Here is a 24,917-nt window from a genome sequence, read left to right on the forward strand (position 1 = left end):
CATATTTCTCCCAGCAATCTTGATTCCAGCTTGTGCTTCTTCCAGTCCCACGTTTCTCGTGATGTACTCTGCATATAAGTTAAACAAGCAGGGTGACAATATACAGCCTCGACATACTCCTTTTCCTATTTGGAACCATCTGTTGTTCCATGTCCAGTTCTAACTGTTCCTTCCTGACTTGCATACAGATTTCTCAAGAGGCAGGTCAGGTGATCTGGTATTCCCATCTCTTTCAGAATTTTCCACAGTTTATTGTGATCCACACAGTCAAAGGCTTTGGCATAGTCAATAAAGCAGAAATAGATGTTTTCTGGAACCCTCTTGCTTTTTCGATGATCCAGCGGATGTTGGCAATTTGATCTCTAGTTCCTCTGCCTTTTCTAAAACCAGCTTGAACATCAGGAAGTTCACGGTTCACGTATTGCTGAAGCCTGGCTTGGAGAATTTTGAGCATTACTTTACTAGCATGTGAGATGAGTGCAATTGTGCGGTAGTTTGAGCATTCTTTGGCATTTCCTTTCTTTTGGATTGGAATGAAAACTGACCTTTTCCAGTCCTGTGGCCACTGCTAAGTTTTCCAAATTTGCTGGCATATTGAGTGCAGCACTTTCACAGCATCATCTTTCAGGATTTGAAATAGCTCAACTGGAATTCCATCACCTCCACTAGCTTTGTTCGTAGTGATGCTTCCTAAGGCCCACTTGACTTTAAATTCCAGGATGTCTGGCTCTAGGTGAGTGTGAGTGATCACACCATCATGATAATCTGGGTCGTGAAGCTCTTTTTTGTACAGTTCTGTGTATTCTTGCCACCTCTTCTTAATATCTTCTGCTTCTGTTAGGTCCATACCATTTCTTTCCTTTATCAAGCCCATCTTTGCATGAAATGTTCCCTTGCTATCTCTAATTTTCTTGAAGAGGTCTCTAGTCTTTGCCATTCCATTGTTTTCCTCTATTTTTTTGTGTTGATCACTCAGGAAGGCTTTCTTATCTCTCCTTGCTATTATTTGAACCTCTGCATTCAAATGGGTGTATCTTTCCTTTTCTCTTTTGCTTTTCGCTTCTCCTTTTCACACCTATTTGTAAGGCCTCCTCAGACAGCCATTTTTCTTTTTTGCATTTCTTTTTCTTGGGGATGGTCTTGATCCCTGTCTCCTGTACAATGTCATGAACCTCTGTCCATAGTTCATCAGGCAGTGTGCTGTTCTTTCTAGTGTGTTTTTCATTTTAGTTATTGCAGTCTTCAGGTCCACCTGATTCTTTCTTGTTTTCTAGTTCATTGTTATTATTCACACTTTGTTCATCTATTTTCTTTTCAAGTTCAGTTAGCATTCTTAATTACTAATGATTTATCTGATAAATTATGTTTTAGTAGTTGTTTTTTCAGGTTTTTTCCCCCTGTTCTTTTGTTTGAAACAAATATCTTCTCATTTTGATTAACTTTCTCTGTCTCTATGAAATTAGGTTAATCCTATCATGGTCTTGAAGGAGTGTCCTTGTGTGGGAGCATTGTTAGCAGTTTGTGTGTGCCTGGTGGTTTTGGTGGGAGAGCTGGATGTGAAATGATCGTGGGTCATGATAGCTATCAGCTATCACCTGGTGGGAGGTGGGGCTGGAGATACAGGGGCTAGAAGCTGGAGATTCTATGATTGGTGGCTGTTTTAGCCCTGTGGGGGTGCCATTAGCAGAAGCCTTGAGGGTCAGTTCGAGCAGGTTTTGTTTCCCTTTAAGTGTGTGCACTCCTCACTCTTGGCAGTGGCACCTTTGCCCTGGAGGGGAACTGTGCTGGAGCAGTTGAGGACAGAGCAGGCTCTTAATGTGTGCTGGGTTTTGTCCTGAATTGGTCCCAGCACACACCAGTTAGAGTTCTGGACAATTCTGTAACTGTTGCCTCTCTGAGTGTTAGCATGGCCACCCTTTGGCTACATTCCTCCTAAATGCACACTCTCCTTGGTTGCAGCAGCCTTTCTCTCATGGGTAGTGGCATCATTGCTAGAGGTGCTAGAGCAGGCACTTGGTGTAGGCCATGGTGCCCACACTTTAGTGTGATGGGAAACCAGCCAGAAACTAAGGAAGTTTCACTCTTCTTCCTAGTTCTTGTTCTTGGGAGTAAGCAAGCATGTGTGTGTGTTCTTCAGTAACAAAGTTTTGCTTTCTTCTAGCCCTCCTATAAGTTCTGCTAATTTTCAGACCAGCTAAGGAGATGGATTCCTGTTGTTGTACAATATGTATGTGACTTGGGCCACTCATTTCTCTGAGACAATCTCTGAGCCTGAGATATCCCCCTCCTCTTCTGTGTTCCCCTCCTAGCGCTGCAGGTCCTGATAGCTTTTGCTTACTTTCTACCTGACTTCTTGCGGATCTTTTCTCATAGTTGTTGTTGTAGAAGAGTCTTTCTGTCATTCTTCAATTTGTTTACAGTATGAATTGCTCGTCATGTTGCTGTGTTCTGTGGGGAGGTGAGCTCAGTAGTATCCTTCTACTCCACCAGTTGATCTCCTCCCTTGTTTCTGTGTTTTAAATAATAGCCATCCTGGTGTTTATGAAGTGATGTCTCATTGTGACTTTGATTTGCGTTTTCCTAATGGCCATTCATACTGAACATTTTCGCGTGTTCTTATTGGCCATTTGTATATCTTCTTTAGAGAAATATCTATTCCAATTCTTTGTCCATTTTTAAATTGAATTATTTTTCTTTTTATTATGCATTTGTAAGTGTTATTTATATATTCTGGATATAAGTCTGTTATGAGATATCTAATTCACTCATTTTTCCCCATTTTCCATGTTGCAGCATGTATCATGGGTTGTCTTTATTTTTTTGATGGTATCTGTAGTTCTTGCTCCTACATTTAAATGTAAGATCCATTTTGAATTAATTTTCATGCCTAGCATAAGGAAAGGTTCCACCTTCATTTTTAAAAAAAATTTTGTATGTGGTTCTTCAGTTGTCCCCAAATAGATGGTGTTTTAGTATTTATATTTCAGTACTGCAAACATTCAAAAGGATTTCTTCCATCAGTGCAAGAAAACATTGATTTTTTCCTCTATACTGAGATTTTGTTTACTTGGGTTGCACTTTAGAATCACTTAGAGTTTTTGAAAAATTTTAGTGTTCAGAGAGACACAACCTCAGAGATTCTGATTTAATTGCTCTATTGTGGAGTCTAGTTATTAGTACACTTTTTAAAAGCCTTGTGGGTGATTATAAAGTCTATAGAACCATAGCTCTGTGCTCCTCAAAAAATGAAATGGAAAACCACCCACTATATTTTATGCTTTACTATATTTTCCTCCTTTTCAATAATGTGTCATTTTTGTCAGTAGAAGGAAAAAAATTTTCAATAATTGGTTAAACAATAATTTAGATAGAATTTTAGTTTTAAAATGAAACATTATATGTTTAATGTTGGGTTATTTATGATATGAAATTAAATTTTGATAACCACTAAATCTTAAAAATGACTTATGTTAGGTGTTACAGAAAATCTCTTAATCCAGGAAGGCAGTGAGCTTACCCATCTGTGTTCATTTGTACAGTGAGGAAATTAATTTCACTAAGAACTCAACATGACTTTTCAGGTCAGAGAGAATACCTTTAGGATTGGGTTGTGTGCTATTTCAGGATGTTAGACTATATCTCAATCTATATAGTCTGTATAGTTACTGAAATATTTATAGTATATTTGGAAAATATGGTTTTCTGACTATTGGAAGATAATTTCTAAGATACTTATTAAGCATGTAGTCACTCAGGTTCTGAGCTGCAAAGAATAGGCTGTAGTCTTTGTTCTTCACAGTCTAATTGAGAAGTAGATATATAAGTGACTTGAATAAGATGCCATTCTAGTGATTTGAACAAAACACTGAGAATCTTTAACTTTCGTGGAGATAAAGCAGGTTTCCTATAGGAAATAACATTTAGAATGAGTTTTTAAAAATGAATATATGAAAGGTATGCCAAGAGAAAATAGAGAAGAGCAGGATAAATAAACCATGCATAGATATCAAAGATAAAGCATATTTCTGGGGCAGTACAAGTTATTAGGCATTGTAACATGGGTAAATGGAAATGAACTCTGGAAGATAAAACTGTAAAAGGGTGGGGTCAGAAGTGTGGGCTTTGTATTTCTACCAGTGTAAGTACATGCCATAGCAAACACACTCTTCCGACAACACAAGCGATGACTCTACACATGGACATCACCAGATGGTCAACACTGAAATCAGATTGATTATATTCTTTGCAGCCAAAGATGGAGAAGCTCTATACAGTCAGCAAAAACAAGACCGGAGCTGACTGTAGCTCAGATCATGAACTCCCTATTGTCAAATTCAGACTTAAATTGAAGAAAGTAGAGAAAACCACTAGACCATTCAGGTATGACCTAAATCAAATCCCTTACTATTATACAGTGGAAGTGAGAAATAGATTTAAGGGACTAGATCTAATAGACAGAGTGCCTGATGAACTATGGACGGAGGTTTGTGACATTGTACAGGAGACAGGGATCAAGACCATCCTCATGGAAAAGAAATGCAAAAAAGCAAAATGGCTGCCTAAGGAGGCCTTACAAACAGCTATGAAGAGAAGTGAAAAGCAAAGGAGAAAAGGAAAGATATTCCCATTTGAATGCAGAGTCCCAAAGAATAGCAAGGAGAGATAAGAAAGCCTTACTCAGCAATCAGTGCAAAGAAATAGAGGAAAACAATAGAATGGGAAAGGCTAGCGATCTCTTCAAGAAAATTAGAGATAGCAAGAGAACACTTCATGCAAAGATGGGCTCAATAAAGGACAGAAATGGTATGGACCTAACAGAAGCAGAAGATATTAAGAAGAGGTGGCAAGAATACACAGAACTGTTCAAAAAAAGATCTTCAGGACCCAGATAATCACGATGGTGTGATCACTCATTTAGCGCCAGACATCCTGGAATGTGAAGTCAAGTGGGCCTTAGGAAGCATCACTACTAACAAAGCTAGTGGAGGTGATTGAATTCCAGTTGAGCTGTTTCAAATCCTGAAAGATGATGCTGTGAAAGTGCTGCACTCAATATGCCAGCAAATTTGGAAAACTCAGCAGTGGCCATAGGACTGGAAAAGGTCAGTTTTCATTCCAATCCCAAAGAAAGGCGATGCCAAAGAATGCTCAAACTATCACACAATTGCATTCATTTCACACGCTAGTAAAGTAATGCTCAAAATTCTCCAAGCCAGGCTTCAGCAGTACGTGAACTGTGAACTTCCAGATGTTCAAACTAGTTTTAGAAAAGGCAGAGGAACCAGAGGTCACATTGCCAACATCCACTGGATCATCGAAAAAGCAAGAGAGTTCCAGAAAAACATCTATTTCTGCTTTCTTGACTATGCCAAAGCCTTTGACTGTGTGGAGCACAAGAAACTGTGGAAAATTCTGAAAGAGATGGGAATACCAGACCATCTGACCTGCCTCTTGAGAAATCTGTATGCAAGTCAGGAAGCAACAGTTAGAACTGGACATGAAACAACAGAGTGGTTCCAAATAGGAAAAGGATTACATCAAGGCTGTATGTTGTCACCCTGCTTATTTAACTTCTATGCAGAGTACATCATGAGAAACGCTGGGCTGGAAGAAGCACAAGCTGGAATCAGGATTGCCGGGAGAAATGTCAATAACCTCAGATATGCAGGTGACACCACCCTTATGGCAGAAAGTGAAGAGGAACTAAAAAGCCTCTTGATGAAGGTGAAAGAGAAGAGTGAAAAAGTTGGCTTAAAGCTCAACATTTAGAAAAGTAAGACCATGGCATCTGGTCCCATCACTTCATGGCAAATAGATGGGGAAACAGTGTCAGACTTTATTTTGGGGGGCTCCAAAATCACTGCAGATGGTGATTGCAGCCATGAAATTAAATACGCTTACTCCTTGGAAGGAAAGTTATGACCAACCTAGATAGCATATTCAAAAGCAGAGGCATTACTTTGCCAACAAAGGTCTGTCTAGTCAAGGCTATGGTTTTTCCAGTGGTCATGTATGGATATGAGAGTTGGACTGTGAAGAAAGCTGAGCGCCGAAGAATTGATGCTTTTGAACTGTGGTGTTGGAGAAGACTCTTGAAAGTCCCTTGGAGTGCAAGGAGGTCCAACCAGTCCATCCTAAAGGAGACCAGTCCTGGGTGTTCATTGGAAGGACTGATGCTGAGACTGAAACTCCAGTACTTTGGCCACCTCATGTGAAGAGTTAACTCATTGGAAAAGACCTTGATGCTGGGAGGGATTGGGGGCAGGAGAAGAAGGGGACGACAGAGGATGAGGTGTCTGGATGGCATCACCGACTCGATGGACATGAGTTTGGGTGAACTCCGGGAGTTGGTGATGGACAGGGAGGCCTGGCATGCTGCTATTCAAGGGGTTTAAAGAGTCGGACACGACTGAACAACTGAACTGAATTGGACAGAGGAGCCTTGTGGGCTGCGGTTGATGGGATCGCAAAGAGTCGGGCACAACTAAATGACTTACTGGGCTTCCATGGTAAGTCAGCTGGTAAATAATCTGCCTGCAATGCAGGAGACCTCGGTTCAGTTCCTTGGAAGATTCCCCTGGAGAAGGAAACGGCTACCCACTCCAGTTTTCTGGCCTGGAGAATTCCATGGACTGTTTAGTCCATGAGGTTGTAAAGGGTCCGACACGACTGAGCAACTTTAAATGACTAACACTTTCACTTTCAACTACAGAGAAGGCCCTCCAAAGTTCTGGCACAGAGTATTTCTTACCTAAAATTTATTGAGTAAGTTGAAAGATTAGTGGAAAGGATTGTTGGGTCCATGTTATGCTGATGTTTAGTACATGTTGTTCTTATGTAATTGCGATTTTCTTTTGGGAAATGAACATCTTCCTCTAACTGCCACATTTTCCTCAGAACTTTTAATATTGCCTCATATCTCATCCCTTTTTAAAAGATTATCCTCATGATATTTTTTCTTTGTTGAGTAATAGTTTACTCACAGTAAAACGTTCGAAACTCAAGTTTACAGTTTATCTTCACAAATGTATCTTCCCATGTTACTACCTTCTAAACTAAAATATAGAACATTTTCATCTTCCCAGAAATATTCCTTGTTTTTCTCTTTCGTTAATCCCGTAAGCAGCCATAGTTGTTGTGTTTTTTTTTTCATGTAATTTTTTTAGTTTTGGCTGTGCTGGGTCTTTGTTGCTGCATGGACTTTTCTCTAGTTGTGGTGAGTGGGGCTACTCTCTAGTTGCAATACTTGGATTTGTCATTTCAGTGGTTTCTCTTGTTATAGATGGGCTCAGTAGTTGTGGCTCCTGGGCTCTAGAGCACAAACTCAGTAGTTGTGGCACACAGACTTGTTGCTCCAACGCATGTGGAGCAACCAGGGATTGAACCTGTGTCTCCTGCATTGGCAGGCGGATTCTTTACTACTGAGCCACCAGGGAAGCCCTCATAAATTCTTGTTTTTTTCACTATATATTAGTTATATCCATTCTTGAGTTTCATTTATGTGATTTCACTTATGTGAAATCATACACCATGCATTTCTTGTATCTAACTTTTTGCTCAACGTTTTTAAAATTTGTCCATATTGCACATGCCATTCTTTGTATGATTGTACCACAGTATGTTTATTCTTTCTCTTACTAATAGACATTTCAATTATCTCCTTTTTTAATACTAATAAAGCTGCTGAGGATGATTTGGTAAACTTATACTTTGATTTTTTTCTTGATTATATTCTCAGGAGCAGAATTGCTGGGTCTTGTGTTCAGTTTTTTAGAAACTCTCAGACTATTCTAAAGTACAAGGTTGTACCATATTCTTAGCAGTGTGTGAAATTTCAAGTTGCTCTACCTTCTGAAAATTCATATTGTCAGATTTTCATTTTTAGTCATCCTATTGGGTATGAAGTGGTATCTCATTGTAGTCTTAATTTTCAGTTCACTGATGACTGCTGATATTCAGTATAATCTCATAATTCATCACAGTTAACTGTTAGTCATTCATAGCTTCTTTTAGGAAGTGCCTGTCAAGTATTTTGCTCATTTAAAAAAATTAGTTTTAAAAATTAGTTTTAAAAATTATCCTCATATATCCTCATATATCCTGGTTGTGACTCGTGTCAGATAAAGTATTTTCAGCCTTTCCACTAGCTCCTGACTTCCCTAATCATTTCCTTAATTGTGTCTTTTGATAAGCATGTTGATTTTAGTGGTTTATTTCTTCAGTTTTGATCTTATTGTTTAGTAACCTTTGTGTCCTGTCACATGAATCTTTGCCTATTTCAACGTTGTGAAGATATTCCTTAACAACACAAAGGTTGTGTTCTCTTTCATATAAATATCTAATTATTTCAGACTCATTTGAAAAAGACCATCCTTTCCCTACCTGAATTGTAGTGGTTCCCTTGTTGTAAAATGATGTATGAGTGTGAATATATTTCTGGATAATCTATTATGTTTCATTGGTCTATTTGTCTTTATGCCAGTACTAAAAGCAAAGGAGAAAAGGAAAGATATAAGCGTCTGAATGGAGAGTTCCAAAGAATAACAAGGAGAGATAAGAAAGCCTTCCTCGGTGATCAATGCAAAGAAATAGAGGAAAACAACAGAATGAGAAAGACTAGAGATCTCTTCAAGAAAATTAGAGATACCAAGGGAAAATTTCATAAAAGATGGGCTCGATAAAGGACAGAAATAGTATGGACCTAACAGAAGCAGAAGATATTAAGAAGAGGTGGCAAGAATACACGGAAGAACTATACAAAAAAGATCTTCAGGACCCAGATAATCATTATGGTGTGATCACTCACCTAGAGCCAGACATCCTGGAATGTGAAGTCAAGTGGGCCTTAGGAAGCATCACTACGAACAAGGCTAGTGGAGGTGATGGAACAGTTGAGCTATTTCAAATCCTGAAAGATGATGCTGTGAAAGTGCTGCCCTCAATATGCCAGCAAATTTGGAAAACTCAGCAGTGGCCACAGGACTGGAAAAGGTCAGTTTTCATTCTAATCCCAAAGAAAGGCAATGCCAAAGAATGCTCAAACTACTGCACAGTTGCATTCATCTCACATGCTAGTAAAGTAATGCTCAAAATCCTCCAAGCCAGGCTTCAGCAATAAATGAACCATGAACTTCCAGATTTTAGAAAAGGCAGAGGAACCAGAGATCAAATTGCCAACATCTGCTGGATCATTGAAAAAGCAAGAGAGTTCCAGAAAATCATCTATTTCTGCTTTATTGAGGCTTTGACTCTGTCAATCACTAGAAACTGTGGAAAATTCTGAAGGAGATGGGAATACCAGATCACCTGACCTGCCTCTTGAGAAACCTATATGCAGGTCAGGAAGCAACAGTTAGAACTGGACATGGAACAACAGACTGGTTCCAAATAGGAAAAGGAATACGTCAAGGCTGTATATTGTCACCCTGCTTATTTAACTTCTATGCAGAGTACATCATGAGAAACTCTTGGCTGGAAGAAGCACAAGCTGGAATCAAGATTGCTGGGAGAAATATCAGTAACCTCAGATATGCAGATGACACCACTCTGATGGCAGAAAGTGAAGAGGAATTCAAAAGCCTCTTGATGAAAGTGAAAGAGGAGAGTGAAAATGTTGGCTTAAATAGTTCAACATTTAGAAAAGTAAGATCATGGCATCTGGTCCCATCACTTCATGGGAAATAGATGAGGAAACAGTGGAAACAGTGTCAGACTTTATTTTTTTGGGCTCCAAAATCACTGCAGATGGTGATTGCAGCCATGAAATTAAAAGACACTTACTCCTTGGAAGGAAAGTTTTGACCAACCTAGACAGCGTATTAAAAAGCAGAGATATTACTTTGCCAACAGAGGTCCATCTAGTCAAGGCTATGGTTTTTCCAGTGGTCATGTATGGATGTGAGAGTTGGACTGTGAAGAAAGCTGAGCACCGAAGAATTGATGCTTTTGAATTGTGGTGTTGGAGAATACTCTTGAGAGTCCCTTGGACTGCAAGGAGGTCCAACCAGTCCATCCTAAAGGAGATCAGTCTGGGTGTTCATTGGAAGGCTTGATGCTAAAGCTGGAACTCCAATACTTTAGCCACCTCATGCAAAAAGTTGACTCATTGGAAAAGACCCAGATGCTGGGAGGGATTGGGGGCAGGAGGAGAAGAGGACGACAGAGAATGAGATGGCTGGATGGCATCACCGACTCGATGAACATGAGTTTGAGTGAACTCTGGGAGCTGGTGATGGACATGGAGGCCTGGTATGCTGCGATTCAAGGGGTCACAAAGAGTTGGACACGACTGAGCGACTGAACCAAACTGAATACTGTCTTAAGTACTGTAGCAAGGTAAATCTTAAAATCAGATGATATACTTTTTCATCAAGATTATTTTAGCTACTCTAGGTTCTTTGGATTTTCATATCAGTTTTAGAATCAACTTGTCAGTCTTTACAAAATGGCTGCTGGGATATTGATTAGGATTTGATTGGATTTGATTAGTATTGACATCTTAATGGTATTGTATTTTCCAGTCTGTGTACATGATATCTCTGTTTAGGTCTTTAATATCTTTTTAGCAATACTTTGAGGTATTTTTAGGTAGAGTTCTTGTTCATCTTTCATTGAATCTCTGCCATTGATATTTGAGTTTTTTGATGGCTAAAGCATTTGCCTGCAGTGCGGGAGACCCAGGTTCAATCCCTGTGTCGGGAAGGTCCCCTGGAGAAGGAAATGGCAACCCACTCCAGTACTCTTGCCTGGAAAATTCCATGGACAGAGGAGCCTGGTAGGATATAGTCCATGGGGTCGCGAAGAGTCGGACACGACTGAGCGACTTCACTTCAAAGAGTGATATGTTAAAAGAAAATACTAATTTCCCAAGTGTTTGCTTGGTGTGTGTGTGGTGTGTGTGTGTGTGTGTGTGTGTATTTTTGTATACTGACCTTGAATTCTACAACTTCATACATTCATTAGTTTTAGTACTTTGAAGATTTGTTTGGACATATTATGTACATAATCAGGCCATTGGTGAAAGAAGATGGTTTTGTTTCTTTCCAGTCTGTGTGCTTATTTCTTTTTATTGTCTGAGTAGGGCCATCAGAAGTTATATTTGAATTATTAGATTAATTCTACTAAAAGTTGACCTTTCTGGTTTTAATAGTAAATGTAATCTTTACAAGTGACTGTATCATAATGGAATTGAAGGAGAGAGGTTGCAGTGTTATTTTTCAATCAAGCTAAATTATCTTAAGTTTGTTTGGCATACAGAATCTGGATGTCCTCTATGTCAAATACAACTAAATCCACCTTGAGATAGCTGTTTGGTAAGGTTGACAGTTGTGGTACCTAGAATGCAGGAGTAGGATCAAATGATCTTTCTTTGTATCATTTTTAAAAACTTAGGTTTTTTAAATAAATATATTTTCTTTTAAAATTATTTAATACAAAAAATTGTTTTGGCTGTGCTACAAGGCATGCAGGGTCTTAGTTCCCTGATCAGGGACTGAACATATGCCCCCTGCAGTGGAAGATGCCAAGTCTTAACCACTGGACCACCAGGCAAGTCTACTTTTGTCTCATTTTAAAATAATATTTCATAATGTCATTTATAGCAACATGGGTGGATCTAGAGATTATCATACTAGGTGAAGCAAATCAGAAAGAGAAAGGCAAACACTGTATGATATCACGCATGTGTGGAATCTAAAGTATGACACAAATGAACTTATATATGAAACAGAAGCAGTCTCAAAGGCATAGAAAACAGACTTGTGGTTGCCAAGGGGGAGGGGAGTTTGGGACTAGCAGATACAAACTATTATATATTGAATGGCTAAAGAGCAAGGTCCTATTGTATAGCCCAGGTAACTGTATTCAATATCCTGTAGTAAACCATAATGGAATAGAGTATGGAAAAGAATATATAACTGAATCACTTTGCTATACATCAGAAGCTAACACATTGTAAACGAAGTGCATTTCAATTTAAAAAAAAAGTTTTTTTCAGCTTTTTTGCAAGCTTGCAATGGAACTTACCTCTCATTTTCTGGAATTATCCCCCTTCCTTAGTTTTAGATTTCACTGCTTTATAGTGTGCTTTCTTCCTAACAAACCAAGTTCTTATGTGTATCATTGCTTATTGCAGTTTGAGACTTTTGGTTTAGGTTATAGGTATCTTAATTTAACATAGGTTAACCTCAGTTTAAAGAAACCTAACATATAAAAAAAATCATAGATTTTGATATGTAGCATGTTATTGTTCAGTCACTCAGTTGTGTCTCATTCTTTGCGACCCCATGGACTGTAGCACACCAGGCTTCCCTGTCTTTCACCAACTCCTAGAGCTTGTTCAAACTCATGTCCATTGAGTCGGTGATGCCATCCAATGATCTCACTCTCTGTCATCCCCCTTCTCTTGCCTTTAGACTTTACCATCATGAGGGTCTTTTCTAATGTGTTGGCTCTTCCCGTCAGGTGGCCAGAGTATTGGAGTTTCAGCTTCAGCATCAGTCCTTCCAATGAATATTCAGGATTGATTCCCTTTAGGATGGACTAGCTTGATCTCCTTGCAGTTCAGGGGACTCTCAACAGTCTTCTTCAACACCACAGTTCAAAAGCATTGATTCTTTGGTGCTCAGCTTTCTTTATAGTCCAACTCTCACATCCATATGTGACTACTGGGAAAACCATAGCTTTGACTATACAGACCTATGTTGGCAAAGTAATTCTCTGCTTTTTAATACGCTGTCTAGGTTGGTCATAGCTTTTCTTTGAAGGAGCATGTATCTTTTAATTTCATGGCTGCTGTCAACATCTGCAGTGATTTTGGAGCCCAAGAAAATAAAGTCTGTTACTGTTTCCATTGTTTCCCCGTCTATTTGCCATGAAGGGATGGGACCAGATGCCATGATCTTAGTTTTCTGAATGTTGAGTTTTAAGCCAACTTTTTCACTCTCCTCTCTCACCTTCATCAAGAGGCTCTTTATTTCCTTTTCATTTTCTGCCGTACTGTTCATGGCGTTCTCAAGGCAAGAGTACTGAAATGGTTTGTCATTCCCTTCCCCGGTGGAGCATGTTTTGTCAGAACTGTTCACCATCACCCATCTGTCTTGGGTGGCCCTACACAGCATGGCTCATAGTTTCATTAAATTAGACAAGGCTGTGATCCATGTGATCAGTTTGCGTGGTGCTCATTCTCCTCACAAAAAGATTCAGAATTTTGTATGTCTTTCCAAGAATACATAAAACTGCTGGATGTTATAAGATAGGTATAGTCCAAACAACACTTTTAAAAACTCAGTGACTCACAGAATCATTCCTCACATTTTCGTATCTTCAGAGAGTTTGGGGCTCTCTGTACTTGGAAGTTGCTGAGTTGGTATTTCTGCCTCTTGGTGGTGCTATGCTGTAATGACTATAGACTTCTCCAGTGAAAAGAACAGCAATGGGAGACTAGAAGCTTTGTGGGAAGAATTCTTTTTTATGATTATATTATGTAAGTAAGGAGGCTATTTGAAACTTTTAATTAAAATGTTTTCCAATCAAGTTGATATTTAAATGAAAATATTTGAATGCCAGAGGTCGATAAAAGAAACTCACAGAACCTGTTAAGCAAATAAATGCTACAGATGTCATGTCACTTAAATTGATTTTACAGATTTGCTTTTTTCTGAAGCAATTTCTGATCTCCAACAATGCTGTGTACTACATAGTGATGTTATTAGATTTGAGATTTTTATAATATTTTATTGTCATGTATTTTTTCTAATTTTTAAAATTTATGAAATTTAACCATTTTCTGTTAAAAGGTACTCAGATTCTGCTGTTGGTAAAGAGAGTTGGGTTTTGGGTTTTTTTTTTTTTTTTGGTATGTGAAGAGGCATGGGATTTACTATATATTCATTATTTTATATAGAGACTCATCTTACCTAAATTGCTTGATTACTTGAAAATTACAATTTTGTTAGTCACTTGATGGTTAATTTTCTAGGGAAATTTTCTTTTTAAAGGACCACTGTGATAAATCACTTATAAATAATTTCCTCTTGGTTTATTCACTTGTATGTTTTTCCTTTTCCCTTTTGGGGAGGATAACTATAGGATCAAGCTTTTAGATTGAAAGGCAGAAAAAAGGAAAAAAGATCTGTGGTTAAAAAACTAATGGTAACTATTGAATATGTTATGGTGGATGTTTTTTCTTTTTTTGTTTTCCTGTGAAATACAGGGTATATTTACTTCTGGGACATGGGAAGAGAAATCAGATGAGATTTCCTTTGCGGACTTCAAGTTCTCAGTCACTCATCATTATCTTGTACAAGAATCCACTGATAAAGAAGGAAAGGATGAAGTACTAGAAGGTAAGTTTTCACTACATATTTTTAAACTCTTGTAAGAGTGATTTTAACTTTGAATTATGAATTTAGTTCACTTAATTAAATAGTATTCTCTGGAGATGTTTTACATATGCACAGTTGTTTCACCACACCTGAAATAGAGTATGATCTTTGCAGAGTAATTATCACAGCATCATTCATTTTTAAATTAGTTAAATCATTTATTTGTAGAGTGCCGGTGGCTCAGAGATTAAAGCATCTGGCTGGAATGCAGGAGACCAGGGTTCGATCCCTGGGTCGGGAAGATCCCCTGGAGAAGGAAATGGCAACCCACTCCAGTACTCTTGCCTGGAGAATCCCATGGAGGGAGGAGCCTGGTAGGCTACAGTCCATGGGGTCGCAAAGAGTCGGACACAACTGAGCGACTTTACTCACTCACTTTAACATGTGCTAGGGTTTCCCTCATAGCCCTCATAGTAGGTAAATCAACTACCTGCAATGCAGGAGACCCAGGTTAGATTCCTGGGTTGGGAAGATCCCCTGGAGAAGGAAATGGCGACCCACTCCAGTATTCTTGCCTGGAGAATCCATGGACAGAGAGGAGCCTAGTGGGCTATAGTCCATGGGGTCACAAGAGTTGGATACGACCAACCAGACATGTACTAGGTTCTGTGCAAAGTCCAGTTGAGAATATGTACATTTCAGTAGGGGATATAAAGTCTATAGGTAAGTAACAATAATAAGAGGTAAAAAGTGATAAATGCTATCCCAAAGCACAAAGTTTTACTGGAGTTCAGAGGAGAAAAGATCAATTTTAATCCAGAGAGATCAGAGAAGGTGTTATGGAGAATTAAGTAACTAAGCTGGGCTTTGAAGAATTTTTGAAAGAATTATTGATGAGTCAGTGTTGACTTTGTGTATGCCCCAGGCTTTGAAGGCAGATCAAGTGGTTTAGAATTTTGGTTTTTCTACTTACTGGTTACTTGACTTTTCTAAGCTTGACTGATCTCATTTGTAAAATGAAGTAATACTACCTGGAGGGTAAGTGGGAAGATTTAATAAGATACTGTACATAAGTGTGTATCTCATCATTACTAATGTTATCAGCCTCTTGTACAAGCATTGCAATTAGTATTCAAGCTAGCAAACATCCTGTGCAGCTTAATAAAGGATTCTGAGAGTTTTATTTCTTCCCCCTACAAAATTGCAAAGGTAATTTTAATTTATATTATCAATCATTTTATTTATTTATATTTTTATTGATGTATAATTGCTTTACAATATTGTGTTAGTTTATGCCATACAACAAAGTGAATCAACTACATGTATACATATATCCCTTCCCTCTTGAACTTCCTCCCCACTGCTATCCCACCCCCTAGACCATCACAGCATGGAGCTGAGCTCCCTGTGCTATATAGCAGCTTCCCACTAGCTATTTTACACATGATAGTGAATATATGTCAGTCATACTCTCCCAATTTGTCACACATATATTACCAGTTATTTTAAGAGAAGAATACTGTTAAAATAGTCTTTTTAAAATAATCTCATAATTTATTACTAACTTGAAATATAATAATTTCTAATTCTGAGTTAATATTTTAATTTTATTAAATTTTGCATTTCCTGTTGAAATAAAGTACCTGTTTCAGTACCTGGCCCAATGTTAGATGGTGCTTATAGTTGTTAATAGGTCACATTATCCAAAATCTTTCTTCTGAGATCTGCTAGTATAAAATAAAATAGTGAGTGAACAAGGTATTAAAAAGTGTGAAATTTGAATCTGGTCAAATACTCTTTTTCATTCACTCAGAAAATAAGTATGCACAATGAGTGTTCAAGTTTTGATGGTCAAAACAGATTATCATTTCTGAGTGTAAGCAAACAATTAGATATCATCTGCATTTAGATTCATAAACTAGGATACATAATTTGACCATGTATAAGACAGTTATACAACAAAATAAAATAAACCAGAATATGAGTATGTATACTTTAGGAATAAGGGGAAGAGGGAAATACACGTAGCTGGTGGACCCTAATAATAGCCTAGTGATTTCTGGGTCCAGCATTCTGCTGATTAATGACGGAAGCTGTTCAAGGTATAGAAATCTTGGGTGTTGTTAATTTGTAGAGAAAACATACATCAAGGAAAAGCTATTGTAATAAGGAGGCTTAGAATCAGTGTTTCTGAGATAGACAAAGGAGACTGAAATGATGAGAGATAATGAATGAATTTAAGATTGGTAAGGCATTATTGCTGCGTATGTGTATGTATTTGGCAGTTTTAATTTGGTTGTGATCGAAGCTGTAATTAATGGTAGAAGTTAGAAGCAAATCATCAGCTCAGTTAATTTGGAGATACACATTTAAAACTATATTATCAGAGGTCAGAAGATTTGAGTACTGATTATTTGAGTTGCTTATTGCTTTAATTAAGTAGAGCATCAAGTTATTAGTATTCTCCTATTTATTCCTTTTACAGATTAACAAAATATAAATTTGCTAAGCTAGTATAGCTGTATAGCAAAAGGAAGTATTTTTATGAACTTTTTTTTATGCTTTGAACTTATTGTGTATTTTCAAGTATAAATAATGATCATTGATGTTAGTATCTTATTATGGATTGTAATGCAGATACTTCCAGATAGATATATGGGCTATAAAGGAGAAAAAGCTTAGTGGTTTTACAAGAATATTTAAGATGGCCAGAGATGAACAAAGGCTAGCTATGGGAGGTGATGTAGAATTGACAGACTTTATCTATAAATTTTGAAGAAAAGTGAAGACAAGGGCATGCCAAGAACAACAACAACAAAAAACCAAGGCTTTCTAGTAAGGAATGAAGAATTATTTGAGTCATGATTTAGAAGAATGGAAAATACTATAAACATGGGAATGATATATATATATATATAAAATAGACTGGCTTGTTTTTTTTTTTTTTTTAAGAAAAGAGAGAGAGAGAGATCAGTGTCCTTCCAAAGTTTAAGTTTAGCCCTAGATGTAAATCCTTAAGCAACGGCAAAACTACATGGACTAGCAAGACATGTTATAGAATGATATCTTTTAATTATATGATGAAATTCTGCCTTAGAATGAATGTACTCACTTGTTCATTGTAGATGTTATTCCACAATCTATGCAAGATTTGCTGTGTATGAATAATGACTTTCCTCCCAGAGCACATTGCCTGGTAAGATGGTAAGTATACATTTTACACAAATAACTTTTAGAATGTATGTCAGGGAGGCCCCCAGACTGCCCACAAGTTAGATGATTTGCTGGGAATTCGCACAGGACTCAGCATGTATTGATAGTTGCTCTTACTGCTAGGATTTCTTATAGTGACAGATGCGAAGCAAAATCAGCACAGGGGAAAAGTGCCTGAGGCAAAGTTTGGAGGAAGTGCAAGTGTTTAAGCGTCTTTTCCTAATGGAGTCACACAGGGCATACTGAATTCCCTTAGCAACAAGTTGTGACAATACATATGAAATGTTGTCTACCAGAGAAACCTGTTTGTTAAAAGTTCAGCTCTCTCAGGTTTTTAACTAGTGACATGTCATGTAGGTACCTACTGACTGTGACATAAGAAAATTTCAGACTCCTAGAAGGAAAGCAGGTAAACCTGCTGTTTAAACCATGTTGTTTGTACAATTTAGGCACAATAACTTTATCAGTTAGGATAAATGATGTGACCTCTCCCCAAATCCAAGTACCCAAACCCAAATACCAACCAGAGATCAGCCTTGCAAGTAGGCCTTTCTGAGGGTAGCAGTCATAGGGCTGTTAACTCTTTTTTGCACAGTAGTCATAGTCCAGGTTGTATCTAACTATGATTCTGATGACTAGCATAGAACAATTAAATATAGAAAGCTTCACATATATTGTTGAAAATTGACATAAAATGTTGATCTCAGTTATATTATAACATCAAAACTCGATTGTGTATTGGTTATAAATGTGGTGTGTTAATTTAAGAATATCACATTTGAAAAGTCTTGTAATCTCTGTGAAGTTCTTTTAATTTTTTTCATTTATTCACAGCATTTCTTTATTTTGGAGATGTTAGTGTTAAAACATACTACCACCAAAATGGCCCAAGCATAAGTATATGGTCAAGAAAGAAGACCTAGTTAAAGGAAATTTGTATACTGGTTTTAATTTACTCTAGTGGCCTGAGTCAGTCTTTTGATTTTTTTTTTCTTTAATTAAAGAATTTCTAAGGAAGGGGAAGAATGATAATCTGTGTTTCATTCCATTGTGATTATTATATCAAGTAGATTATGTGACACATAAACAAAGAAAATTATTTGCATAGGCAGTAAACTGGATAATGTTTCATAAATAGTCCCATTATTTATTACTATTATTTATTTTTGCTGTGCAGGATTTCTCTAGTTGCTATGAGGAGAAGCTACTCTCTAGTTGCAGTGTGTGGACTTCTTACTGCTATGGCTTCTCTTACTGTTGAGCACAGACTCTAGGTCACATGGGCTTCGGGAGCTGTGGCTAACTGGCTCTAGAGCACAGTCTCAGTAGTGGTGGTACACGGGCTTACTTGCTCCGTGGCATGTGGGCTCTTCCTGGCCCAGGGATTGAACCCCTGTCTCCTGCATTGGCAGGCAGATTCTTTACCACTGAGCCACCAGGGAAGTCCCCATCCTGATTCTCTTATCTTTTAGACTATAAATACATACATTTAATATGACAAAATATATCAGAAGGCAGCATGGTGTCATAGAGTTTGCATTTACATTCATTCATTCAGCATTAATTGATCTACTGTTTGGCCAGGCAGTGAATTAGACAAACTAATATTTAATTTCTAGCTCAGGTACCTATTACCTCAGAAACTTTGGGCAAAACTTAATTTCGCTGATTTGGTTTCTAAGTTGGTGAAGTCAAAATAATAAATAATACGTACCTTTGAGAGGATGTGAGGATTTAATAAGATAATAACACATTTTATATGTATATATCAAAATTGCAATGCTGTTATATAATTTCTGTTCAGCTTTTTAATATTTCAAAAAAGTGTACTGACACATAGTCCATGGTTAAATATTCATTGAGTGAATTCATGAAATCTTTCTTTGTGTTAGATTAATGAATCACTTGTTAGTGATTTGTTTATGTATTAATGAAAATCACTTGTTAGTAGTTGTTCCCATTTTTATAAAATTTTATTTTAGAAATTAACATACAGTAAGTTGGACTTTTTTTTGATGTTCACTGAACTTTAACACATATGTTGTTCAGTTGCTAAGTTGTATCCAACTCTTTGCTGGACTGAAGCACACCAGACATCCCTGTCCTTCACTGTCTCCCAGAGTTTGGTCAAGCTCATGTCCACTGAGTCTGTGATGCAGTCTAACCATCTCATGCTCTGTTGCCCCTTTCTCTTGCCCCTTTCAGTCTTACCCAGAATCAGTGTCTTTTCCAGTGAGTAGGCTCTTCGCATCAGGTAACCAAAGTATTGGAACTTCAGCTTCAGTATCAGTCACTCCAATGAATCTTTAGGGTTGATTTTCTTTAGGATTGACTGGTTTGATCTCCTTGCAATCGAAAAGACTCTTTAAGAGTCATCTCCAGCACCACAATTTGAAGGCATCAGTTCTTCAGCTCTCAGCCTTCTTTATGGTCCAGTTCTCATATTCATATGTGACTACTAGAAAAACCATAGCTTTGACTATACAGACCTTTGTTGGCAAATGATGTCTCTGCTTTTTATTACATTGTCTAGGTTTTTCATAGCTTTTCTTCCAAGGAGCAAGTATTTTTTAATTTCGTGGCTACACTCACTCTGCAGTAATTTTGGAGCCCAAGGAAACAAAATCCGTCACCATTTCCAGTTTTTTCCCATCTGTTTGCCATGAGGTGATGGGACCAGACGCCATGATCTTCGTTTTTTGAATATTGAGTTTTAAGGTAGCTTTTTCACTCTCCTTTTTTACCCTCAACAAGAGGCTCCTTATCTCCTCTTCGCTTTCTGCCATTAGAGTGAAAATAATGGTACCATGTACATTCCTTGGTGGCTCAGATGGTAAAGAATCTGCCTGCAATACAGGAAACCCAGGTTCAGCCCCTGGCTCAGGAAGACCGCCGGAGAAGGGAATGGCTACTCAATCCGGTATTCTTGCCTGGAAAATCCCATGGACAGGGGAGCCTAAAGGGCTACAGTACATAGAGTTGCAAAAAGTCAGACATAACTGAGCGACTAACACTTTCAGGTTTTTGTTTTCCATGTGCATTTGTATACAAGTTTTTAAAAATATTTACTTATTTGGCTATGTTGAGTCTTAGTTGCAGTACTTGGAATCTTTTTTGCATTTTACAGTATATAGGCTCCAGAGTGTGTGGGCCTGGGGGGATGTGAGATCTTAGTTCCCCAACCAGGAATTGAACTAATGTCCCCTGCATTGCAGGGTGGATTCTTAATTACTGGACCACCAGGGAAGTCTCCTATAATTTTTAAAGCTGGTACCACAGAGTATAGGATAGTTCTGTAACCTCCCCCAAACTCCTCTTCTCCATTCTAATATTTGGCAGTCACTAACATGTTCTAGATAATCATGATGGTGTGATCACTAATCTAGAGCCAGACATCCTGGAATGTGAAGTCAAGTGGGCCTTGGAAAGCATCACTATGAACAAAGCTAGTAGAGGTGATGGAATGCCAGTTGAGCTGTTTCAAATCCTGAAAGATGATGCTGTGAAAGTGCTGCACTCAATATGCCAGCAAATTTGGAAAACTCAGCAGTGGCCACAGAACTGGAATACCAATCCCAAAGAAAGGTAATGCCAAAGAATGCTCAAACTACCGTACAGTTTCACTCATCTCACATGCTAGTAAAGTAATGCTCAAAATTCTCCAAGCCAGGCTTCAGCAATACGTGAACCGTGAACTTCCTGATGTTCAAGCTGGTTTTAGAAAAGGCAGAGGAACCAGAGATCAAATTGCCAACATCCACTGGATCATGGAAAAAGCAAGAGAGTTCCAGAAAAACATCTATTTCTGCTTTATTGACTATGCCAAAGCCTTTGACTGTGTGGATCACAATAAACTGTGGAAAATTCTGAAAGAGATGAGAATACCAGACCACCTGACCTGCCTCTTGAGAAACTTGTATGCAGGTCAGGAAGCAGCAGTTAGAACTGGACATGGAACAACAGACTGGTTCCAAATAGGAAAAGGAGTATGTCAAGGCTGTATATTGTCACCCTGCTTATTTAACTTCTATGCACAGTACATCATGAGAAACACTGGACTGGAAGAAACACAGGCTGGAATCAAGATTGCTGGGAGAAATATCAATAACCTCAGATATGCAGATGACACCACCCTTATGGTAGAAAGTGAAGAGGAACTAAAAAGCCTCTTGATGAAAGTGGAAGAGGAGAGTGAAAAAGTTGGCTTAAAGCTCAACATTCAGAAAACAAAGATCATGGCATCTGGTCCCATCACTTCATGGCAAATAGATGGGGAAACAGTGGAAACAGTGTCAGACTTTATTTTATGGGGCTCCAAAATCACTGCAGATGGTGACTGCAGCCATGAAATTAAAAGACGCTTACTCCTTGGAAGGAAAGTTAGGACCAACCTAGACAGCATATTCAAAAGCAGGGACATTACTTTGCCGACTAAGGTCCGTCTAGTCAAGGCTATGGTTTTTCCAGTGGTCATGTATGGATGTGAGAGTTGGACTGTGAAGAAGGTTGAGCGCTGAAGAATTGATGCTTTTGAACTATGGTGTTGGAGAAGACTCTTGAGAGTCCCTTGGACTGCAAGGAGATCCAACCAATCCATTCTGAAGGAGATCAACCCTGGGATTTCTTTGGAAGGAATGATGCTGAAGCTGAAACTCCAGTACTTTGGCCACCTCATGTGAAGAGTTGACTCATTGGAAAAGACTCTGATGCTGGGAGGGATTGGGGGCAGGAGGAGAAGGGGACAACAGAGGATGAGATGGCTGGATGGCATCCCTGACTCGATGGACGTGAGTCTGAGTGAACTCCAGGAGTTGGTGATGGACAGAGAGGCCTGGCGTGCTGCGATTCATGGGGTTACAAACAGTCGGACATGACTGAGCGACTGAACTGAACTGAACTGAACATGTTCTTAATCACTGTAAGTTTTGGCCTTTCAGGAGTTTCATAGAGAAGGAATCAAATAGTAGCCATAGGAGACTGTCTTCTTTCACTCAGCATAATACTTTTGAGACCATTTGAAGTAATTTTATATCAATGAAAACCATAGTTTGTTTACTCATTCCCCTGTTGAGGGATAATAGATTTATTTCTTGGATTGGACATTTATGAGTAGAACTGCTGTAAATATTTTTGTGTAGATCTTTTATATGAAAATATATTTTTAGATTACTTGGGTAAGTACCTAGGGTGTGATTAAGTCACAAGGAAGCCCAGTCACATGCTAAGTGTATATTTAACTTTATATGAAACAGCCAAACTGATTTCCAAAGTGATGTACCATTTTGCATTCCCACTAACAAGGTATGAGAGTTTCAGCTGCTCTGTATCCACAATAGCACTTCGTGTCAGTTTTTTTAGTTTTAGCTATTCTAATAGATGTGTTGTTAGATGAGAATATCTCATCCTGATTTTAATTTTGAATATCTTTCATGTGTTTATTTGCCGTGAATATACTCTATGGTGAAATGTCTGCAAGTCTTTTGCCCACTTTAACTGAGTTGTTTTCTTATTGTTGTATTTGGAGAATTTTTTTAATATATTCTAAATGCAAGTATTTTCTCTAGACAGTAGTTTATCTTTTCATCCTCTTCCTAGTGTCTTTTCCAGAATAAAGTTTTTAAAATTTGATACAGTTTGGTTTATCAGTTTTTTACATTATGAATAATGCTTTTGGTGCCATGTCTGAGGAACACTTGCATGAGGTCAGAAAGTTTTCTCCTAATTAAAAATATACATATATAAATTTTAAAAAATTTGTGGTTTATTTTCAGTTTATAGAAAAGTTATAGAGATAGTTACAGACTCTTCCATGATATCCTTCTCTCAATCTTCCCTGTTGTTAGTTTATATTACCAGGATATGTGTGTCAAAATTGAAAAGCCAACATTGGTACATTAGTTAAAACATTAGTACATTGTTGTTGTTCAGTCTCTAAGTCATGTCTGACTCTTTGCTACTCCATGGACTACAGCATGCCAGGTACTTAGTCAAATTTTATTTAACTAGTTTTTCCACTAACATCCATTTTCTATTCAAAGATCTAGTCTGGGATACTGCATTGCATTTAGTTATCATATCACCTTAGATTGTTCAGTCTACATTCTTGTGACAATTTCTCAGTCTTTCCTCATCTTTTATCACTTGGAGCTTTGAGGGGTGCTAGTCAGGAATTTCGTAGAATTTCATTCAGTTTGAGAGATTTAAAAATTAAAAAAAAAATTTTTTTTTTCTAAACTTTTTATTTTGTATTGCTGCTAAGGCACTTCAGTCGTGTCTGACTCTGTGCGACCCCATAGATGGCAGCCCACCAGGCTCCGCCTTCCCTGGGATTCTCCAGGGAAGAACACTGGAGTGGGTTGCCATTTCCTTCTCCAGTGCATGAAAGTGAAACGTGAAAGTGAAGTCGCTCAGTCGTGTCTGACTCTTAGCTACCCCATGGACTGCAGCCCACCAGGCTCCTCCGTCCATGGGATTTTCCAGGCAAGAGTACTGGAGTGGGGTGCCATTGCCTTCTCCATATTGGGGTATAGCCAATTAACAATATTGTGGTAGTTTGAGGAAAACGGCAAAGGAGCTCAATTTTAACATGTATCCATTAAAATATTTTTTGAAGTAAAAAAAATTTTATGGTTACATTTGGGTTATTACTTTGGAAAGATCATAAAGGTGAAGGTCATATTATTATCATGATTTAGTCACTAGTGACATTAACTTTGATTACATGGCCAATTCTTTGTTTTATTCTAAAAGTTTTACATTTTCTATTTAGAGCTTTTACCCATTTTAAGTTGATTTTTGTATAATATTCTTTTCTTGCTTGTGGGTGTTTAGTTGTCCTAACAGTATTTGTTGAAGAGTTTCCTTTCTTCATAGACTTACTTATACAACTTTATCAAAGATCACTGGCCACATTTGTGTGGGTTTGTTTCTGCATGCTCTTGGTTTTATAAGTGTTTACATGAAATAGTCCCTTTCCTTTTCAAAAATGTTTTTCAAATTTGTTTTGGCTATTCTAGCTCCTTTGCTTTTCTGTTTACATTTTAGGATTGGTATATATCTACAAAAAATCTCTTTGGGATTTTGACTGGAATTGCCTAGAGTTTGTAGATTATTTTGGTGGAGAATTGATATGTTTATATGCTGGGTCTTCCACTTTATGGTCACAATTGGTCTCCAGTTATTTAGGTCATCTTCGATTTCAGCATATAGATCCTGTATATTTTTTACTAGGTGTATATCTAATTATTGCTTGTTTAAATGAGCTATTGTAATGGTATTGTTTAAAATTTTTTCATATCCAGTGCTTTGTTCCTAGTATGTAGGAATGTGACTGATTTTTGTGGCTTGAGGTTGTATCCTGTGACCATACTAAATTCAGTT

General features: G+C 37.8%; 1 protein-coding gene across 2 annotated transcripts in view; it reads left to right on the forward strand.

Moving 5' to 3' along the window:
- Positions 1–24,917, forward strand: part of RAB3GAP1 (RAB3 GTPase activating protein catalytic subunit 1) — a 125,323-nt gene that overhangs the window by 32,586 nt on the left and 67,820 nt on the right. For both annotated transcript variants that reach the window (XM_040228502.1, XM_040228503.1), the window contains exons 4-5: positions 14,213–14,345; positions 17,450–17,528. In XM_040228502.1, the coding sequence (XP_040084436.1) occupies positions 14,213–14,345; positions 17,450–17,528 (212 nt within the window). The remainder of the gene's footprint in view (positions 1–14,212; positions 14,346–17,449; positions 17,529–24,917) is intronic.

This window comes from Oryx dammah, unplaced genomic scaffold (genome assembly GCF_014754425.2).
Source record: "Oryx dammah isolate SB20612 unplaced genomic scaffold, SCBI_Odam_1.1 HiC_scaffold_27, whole genome shotgun sequence".
NCBI classification, from domain to species: Eukaryota; Metazoa; Chordata; class Mammalia; order Artiodactyla; family Bovidae; genus Oryx; species Oryx dammah.